Source organism: Laetiporus sulphureus (assembly GCF_001632365.1).
Source record: "Laetiporus sulphureus 93-53 unplaced genomic scaffold LAESUscaffold_46, whole genome shotgun sequence".
In the NCBI taxonomy this organism is placed as follows: Eukaryota; Fungi; Basidiomycota; class Agaricomycetes; order Polyporales; family Laetiporaceae; genus Laetiporus; species Laetiporus sulphureus.
Genome location: NW_024468555.1, coordinates 324,022 through 331,442, shown reverse-complemented (window position 1 = coordinate 331,442; position 7,421 = coordinate 324,022). Strand labels below are relative to the sequence as shown.

General features: G+C 49.6%; 3 protein-coding genes across 3 annotated transcripts; all 3 read left to right on the top strand.

The window, feature by feature from the left end:
• Positions 1 to 38: 38 nt before the first annotated feature.
• Positions 39 to 1,203, top strand: LAESUDRAFT_762643 (uncharacterized protein; the record flags this gene model as incomplete). The annotated part of the gene is made up of 2 exons (XM_040913130.1): positions 39 to 844; positions 897 to 1,203. Coding segments are annotated over 2 exons (1,113 nt in total), but the record flags the coding sequence as incomplete, so codon positions are not given.
• A 1,162-nt stretch (positions 1,204 to 2,365) lies between these two features.
• Positions 2,366 to 3,085, top strand: LAESUDRAFT_792014 (uncharacterized protein; the record flags this gene model as incomplete). The annotated part of the gene is made up of 1 exon (XM_040913934.1): positions 2,366 to 3,085. The coding sequence occupies one exon, from the start codon at positions 2,366 to 2,368 to the stop codon at positions 3,083 to 3,085; it is 720 nt and encodes a 239-aa protein (XP_040760497.1).
• A 269-nt stretch (positions 3,086 to 3,354) lies between these two features.
• LAESUDRAFT_792011 (uncharacterized protein) lies at positions 3,355 to 3,828 on the top strand (the record flags this gene model as incomplete). The annotated part of the gene is made up of 1 exon (XM_040913933.1): positions 3,355 to 3,828. A coding segment is annotated over one exon (474 nt), but the record flags the coding sequence as incomplete, so codon positions are not given.
• Positions 3,829 to 7,421: the final 3,593 nt, after the last annotated feature.

The window sequence follows — 7,421 nt, the reverse complement described above, 5'->3', positions numbered from 1 at the left end:
GGTTGTCTATCTTTGTCATCGGCGTGCCGTGACATTAGAATAAGACTGACCTTTTACGCCCCTACCAAGTGTCTAACACTGGTAGCCGCGCATTTTCGCCCAGAGATACATCCGCCCAGGGCAGGGCTTTTTCCACACCACTTCCCTCATACACTTCCTCCGCGTCTCTACCACCTAAGCCGCTTCCTTCCTTCAAAAGGAACAGCGCTGCAGCGACCGGTAAAGCGCCTCAAGTACACAACGGTATCGTTCCGCCCAACGGACGCTACCACCCGTACCAACGCGATCCTCGTCGCACGCACCGCCTAACCCAGGGGAACCTCGTCCAAGCGAAGCCCCCACAAGCCAGCTCACAAGGCATCACAGCTGAGCGTCGCCAACAAGCACGCAAGGTCAGCCTCTGGCTCGAAGGAATCCCAAAAGACGCACTCACCCCGCTTATCCCTGTTCCCCCCGCGCATCCCTTCGATATATTCCCCGCCATCAACGTCCTCGAATTCGCGCTCTCAAAGAGCTATCATCCTCGCGGGATCCACGAGAATCCCAAAGGCACCCTCCCCGAGAACATCGCACCAACTGTATACGCTACTATTCAGCGGTACAAAGTTTTGCAGCAGCCGCACATCGCAGCCAAGTTCACGGAGGAACAGTTGCAGTGTCGAGACAGAATTCTTCGACACCTATCAGTCATAAACGAGCGCATCGGAGCCGGGCACGATTTCACATTCGTCGATAGGTGCATCGCTATCAAGCTTTGCGTAGGACTAGGGAAGATTTCCTTCAAGGGAATCAACAAGGAGCAGGAGCGCGTAGGCAAAGACATAGTGAAGTTTGAGAAGGAGTCGTGCTACTGGCCCTATTATGACCAGCAATATTTTTTGTACCATCACAAGTAGTTTTATGCCCCGCTATCAAATCGCGTTTGTATATCAGAACTACATTGTGGACTTTTATCGCCCGGCGCAGGGACAACTCACAGTCATCTGCACCGCATACTTCATCTACCAACCTCTCGTCACCAATTGGCAACAAGTGCTCTACCACTACACGGTACAAGTGCACGGTTACACCACCTACTCGGCACCCTTCCGGCTCATTCCTGATCTTGAGGAAGAACGAGAATATTGGCATTACCGAGCAGAAACTCTACGAGAGGAGTTAGAAGAAGAAGGACTCATCGAGGAAAATCCCGAACCCTTCTAAGGCAGAAAACAAGCATCGATCGATTAACACATTGTCCGTCACCTCATTTCCATTATCTTCAACATCGATCCCAATGTCTCAATACAACCTTGGAGGTGTTTCGTTCCCCGGAGGACACACAATGAGTGAGCCTGCTGACCCCTGGAGGAGTCAGGCCACTTCCACATCGTCCGAAGCAGGACCAGCTGCCCCTGCGGATGAACCCCATACTAGCAGCACACCCAAGGCGTCGGGAGTAGTCAGAAACCCGTCGCCCACTACCCTGCCAGCGTTTCCCACACCTCAGACTTGGGAATGGCAGGGAGTTCCCTACGCAACCATTGAAGAAGCCGCCGACGCCGCTGCTCCCAACACCATTCCAAACGACGTCAAGGAATGGGTAATGAACGTGGTGCGATTGTTCGTCATGAGAGACGTTGTAAGCTCGTACGAGGCTTTACGTCAAAAGATGGATGAACGTCACGAACGCACCGTGGCATCAATGGAAGCAGAAATGTTGTCTCGTATTCATGTCGAAATAAAGGCAGAAGAAATACAAGAACAACTAAAAACGGCCAGAGCCCAGATCGGCGCCCTCTCCGCCGACAACGAGCGGCTCATCAAGGCAAACAACACTCTGACGCTCGAAGCCCAATCAATTCGCAAGGACTTCGAAGATTACAAGGACGAAGTAAAGGGTCAGATGGATGCCCTTTACGGCAACATGGTCGCCCTGAAGGAGGCTCAGGAAAAGACCACTACCTACATCGTTGGCTTAGAGTCTCAGCTCAATAATGCCATCATCAATGCGCCCTCCACAGGTATCCTACCACCGGCCGGCCAATCCAGTCAATCGCCCCGCCGAATCAAGCTCCCTGATCCCCCCAAGTATTCGGGAAGAAAGTCGTCAGAAAACTTTGAAACTTGGTTCACGAACCTGCTCATCTGGCTCGACTATAACCATTTCACGGACGACAAGGACAAAATTCGGCAAGCCAACGCTCATCTGGAAGGGGGAGCTGCTCTATATATGAAAGAGTACGCAATCAAGCTCGCCTCTGGACAAGACGTTGGTACATGGGCAGAATATACTAGGAAACTGGAAATGGCATACAAGACGCTTGACCCCAAGCGCACGGCACAATCCCTGCTAGATGCACACTGCGCAATCCGCCACAAGACAATGATTGCCTTTGCGGAGAATTTCAGGGCATACGCCCCCGAATCAGGATACTCCGACGAAGACTTAATCGTCAAAATCAGGGAGCAACGGTCGACCCATATTCAAACGGTCATGTCGGTAATGGAGACTTTAGATCCCTCCAAGATCCCAACCACTTGGATGGACTACCTGGAATTCTGCCTAGAGATCGAAATCAAACATCTCCAGCAGATGACGGGCAACAAGTCTACCGGACAAACCACTGGAACCAAGGCGACCGCTCCTAAGGACCCTAACGCAATGGACACCAGCGCACGGATCGCACACGAACTTTCCCCGGAACAAGACAGGTGGCTGGCAAACAAGCTATGCTTGTTTTGCGGAAAGCACGCCTATGAACGGGGAAAGCGGTGTCCCTCCCCCAAACCGGAATACAAGGGCAAGCGGTTTCAGACACGAGCCACCCCAAAGCAAGGGCAAGGAAAAGGGAAGGGCAAAACATCGAACGTCCGACAGGTGGAGGAAGAAAGTAGCGCGGGCTCATCAGCTCAAATTGCGGCACTGGAACAAGCAATTGCTGCACTTCGCGGGATGAGCACAACCTCGACTACACCACCGTCCAGCAAGGGCAAAAGGAGCGTGGACACAGCATCTATGGCATCAAAATCTACGGTCAAGGACACCAATGCGAGAATCGTCGAGATAGACGAATTCTCAGAGGATTTTCAGTACGAAGTGTAGACGAGTCTGGTGTCACACTTCAGGACAAATGTATTAGTACCGTGAGAACGAATGTACCTAGCGACCACCTATATATTGCATCCGCAGGTTTTTCTAAACATTCGATCGAATTGCCGATAAGATTCGTATCACGGGAAATCCAGACAACGGCACTACTGGATTCTGGAGCCTTCTCTTGCTATATCGACCAAAGATTCGCCGAGAAGCACGGGTTTAAGATGATACCTCTAAACCACGAAATCTGAATCCTTAATGCAGACGCTAGCCCCAACAAGGGTGGCGCAATTACTCATCGTGTAGTCACAAGCATCTTAATCGGGGGGCACCGATCAACTGAGAGTTTGCTCGTCACAAACCTTGGACGCATGTCAATGATCCTTGGCATGAAATTTCTACAAGAACACAACCCCCGAGTTGACTGGGAACATAGAGAGGTCACGTTCTCAAGATGCAGACACACGAGGAATCAACGAGTCAAAGTATGCGAAGAAGAAGTCAACCTTCTATTGCAACCCCGGCTCGAAAATGAAGCAATTCTCCCTGACGTACACATGGATGACGGGTGGGATCAGGAAGATAGCTTCATCAACTGGATAGACTTGCAAGACCAGGATCTTCGTAACATGGTGCACGACATCCTAGGCATAAGCAAGAAGGTAAAGGAGCATTTGGTAGAACAACCGGCAGAAGGAACACAGGACAAAGAATATTGGTCCAAATTCGTCCCTCCAGAATTTCATTAATTTGGAGACGTGTTCTCGAAGAAGAGTTCGGAAAGAATGCCGACGCGTAAGCCCTACGATCATGCAATTGATCTTGTCCCAGACGCGGCAACCCCGAGACCGGCAAAAGTATACCCAATGTCTTTACGGGAGAAAAACTCGCTCGATGAATGGATTGATGGCGAACAAGCCAAAGGCTACATTCGACCATCTAAATCCCCATACGCCGCCCCGGTATTTTTCGTCAAAAAGAAGGATGGATCTCTGAGACTAGTCCAAGACTACAGGGCGTTAAACAACGTTACCAAGAAGAACAAATTCCCACTCCCCCGAATCAACGATCTCATCGACGGACTCTCAAGGGCTAGTATATTCACTACACTAGATCTGAGATGGGGGTACAATAATGTACGCCTTCGCAAGGGAGATGAGGAAAAGGCAGCGTTCATTACCCATAGAGGGCTATTCGAACCCACTGTCATGTACTTCGGATTCTGTAACGCCCCTAGCACTTTCCAGGCCATGATGAATGACGTTTTAGGCGATCTCATTCGCACTGGAAAGGTGGCAGTCTATATAGATGATATCATCATCTTTACGGATAACCAGGAGGAACACGACCGTCTGACCAAAGAAGTTCTACAACGACTCCGAGACAATGACTTGTTCGTGAAACCAGAAAAGTGTCACTTTGCGACCACTTTCGTCAAGTTTCTCGGACTCATAATCTCAAAAGGGTCGATACAGATGGACTCAGAAAAGGTCGATGGCGTGCTCAAATGGCCGGTGCCCACCAAGGTAAAGCAAGTACAAGCATTCCTTGGTCTGGCAAATTTCTATCGACGATTCATCAAGGATTTCAGATCGATGACCCGACCCTTGACTCTATTAACACGTAAGGACGCACCATGGAAATGGGAAGAACCTCAACAAAAGGCATTTGAGGCCCTCAAGACTGCATTCACTTCCGCCCCAATTCTAGCACTTCCCAACGCAATCCGTCCCTTTAGATTGGAAATGGATGCCTCGGACTTCGCCACAGGCGCGGTCCTTGAACAGTTGGGAGACGATGAACTTTGGCATCCTGTCGCATACTACTCCAAATCGCTCAATGAACATGAGCGCAACTACGAGATTTACGACAAGGAGATGCTAGCCATCATTTGGGCCTTAGAAGAGTACCGGCAGTACTTTGAAGGACACCCACACCCAGTTGAGATATGGTCGGATCACCTTAATCTTACCTATTTCCGTCAAGCTCAAACACTGACCAGACGACAAGCTCGATGGTCACTTTACCTTACACGTTTCAATTTCATTCTCCGTCACCGCCCCGGAAAGACAATAATGCGTGCCGATCCTCTGTCCAGGAGGCCAGATCATGAGAAGGGGGTGAGCAATGACAATTCAGGGCAAACTTTGCTTCGACCCGAATATTTTGCCATCCACGCAATCTCAGCCACTCATTCCTCCGAAGTTGACGATGCAAAACTTCTAGAAAGAGTGAAATCGGCACTACAAGACGACGAAATGACCAAAGGTTACCAGCACCTACTAAAAACTGGCAAGCGAGAGTTCAGAAAAGACCTTCAAGAGTGGAACTTCGAACATGGATTGCTGCTACGAAGAGGAAAGGTCTATGTTCTAAAGGACTCTACGCTGCGGAATGAGCTGATCAAGTTACACCACGACATTTCCACGGCCGGACATGCCGGACGGTGGAAGACGCAAGAACTGATCAGCAGGAATTATTGGTGGCCCGGGCTCACCATTGATGTTAAGAAGTACGTTCAAGGCTGCGTAACCTGTCAAAGAAACAAGACAAGCAAGCAGAAGCCTTATGGACTACTTCAACCTAATCCAGTACCACAGGGGCCTTGGGAAATGGTTACCTGTGACCTGATTACACAGCTACCGCCAAGCCCAGACCACAGGGGAGAAAAGAAGACTGCCATTCTGGTAGTCGTCGACCGATTTACCAAACATGCTCACTACTATGCAGTAGATGACACGGTGACAGCCTCTCAAGTAGCGTCAATTTTCTACAATGAAGTATTCAAACTCCATGGAATTCCCAGGCAAATCATATCAGATCGAGGCACCCAGTTCTCAGCCAAATTATTCCAGGAGTTTTGTCAGAAACTTCACATTAAGTCGACGATGTCTACGGCTTATCACCCAGAAACGGACGGACAGACCGAACGGGTTAATCAGATTCTGGAGCAATACCTGCGCATGTACTGCAACTACCGACAAACCGACTGGGCCACACTACTGCCCACGGCAGAATTTGCATACAACAACCAGGCTTCAGAATCAACAGGTTTATCACCGTTCTTCATAGAGCATGGTCGACACCCTCGCATGGCACCTGATGTATTGGAAGGGATACAACATCTGTCCCTGGAACACTTATTCCATAACCGCGACCAAGCACAGGAACAAGCACGTGCCGCTCTGTCATTAGCAGCAGAACGTATGAAATGGTATTTCGATCTTAAAAAGCAGGACGTCCCTTTCAAAGTAGGAGACGAAGTGCTTATTCGAGGAAAAGATCTCCATGTAAAAGTCAAAAGTCAGAAGCTGGCAACTCAGAACTATGGACCATTCAAGATCCTCGAGAAGATCGGGACCGTATCGTTCAAACTGCAATTACCAGCGGACATGAAGATACACCCTGTGTTCCATGCTTCAAAGCTAATCATGTTCCATCAAGACTCGATTCCCGGACGTATCCCTCCCCCCAACCCTCCAGTTATTATTGACGGAGAGGAAGAATGGGACGTAGAGGACATCCTTGATTCAAGAGTCAGGTATAACAAAACCCAATATCTCGTCAAGTGGTTAGACTATGACCACAGCGACAATACTTGGGAACCATTGGAAAACCTCACGAATGTCAAAGACAAGATAGAGGAATTCCATAAGACACATCCAGACGCTCCACGAGCTAAGCCACGAACGCGCAAAGCCCACAAAATTGCCCTGTCTGACCACCCTGATGAATTCATGATCTTCTTCCGCACACATCCAAATGCCCGAGCACCCTACAAGGGATCTGCAGAAGCTGTTGGCTGGGATGTCAAATCAATACAAGACGTAGACATTCCCCCACATTCCAGAATGCTCATTGGCACCGGGCTTGCGGTTGATCCTCCAAAGTGGACATACATTCGAGTAGCCCCCCGAAGTGGGCTAGCCCTCAAAGGAATTGATGTCGCAGCGGGGGTAATTGACCCAGACTACACAGGGGAAATCAAGGTGCTTCTCGTCAATACGACCAACGCACCATTCCAGGTCAAGACAGGCGATCGTGTGGCCCAACTCATATGTGAACGCTACGCTCCAGGAATTATTTCGGAGGCAGACAGTTCACTCGCAAAGCGAACCATACGAGGCGACAAGGGCTTTGGCTCATCGGGACGATGAACCTTGACAAGGGGGTGATGTCACGGTTTTACCTGACAAGTCATTATAGGAACAAATGCTATTAAGGAGCATATTATTTTTCACCATTTTTCGTCGCACAAGAAGTCACGTGACCTAATGAGATAAGATAACGAGGCCTCTAGTCACATGACCTCGGATCTCCCTCGGCATTGTCACGTGACACC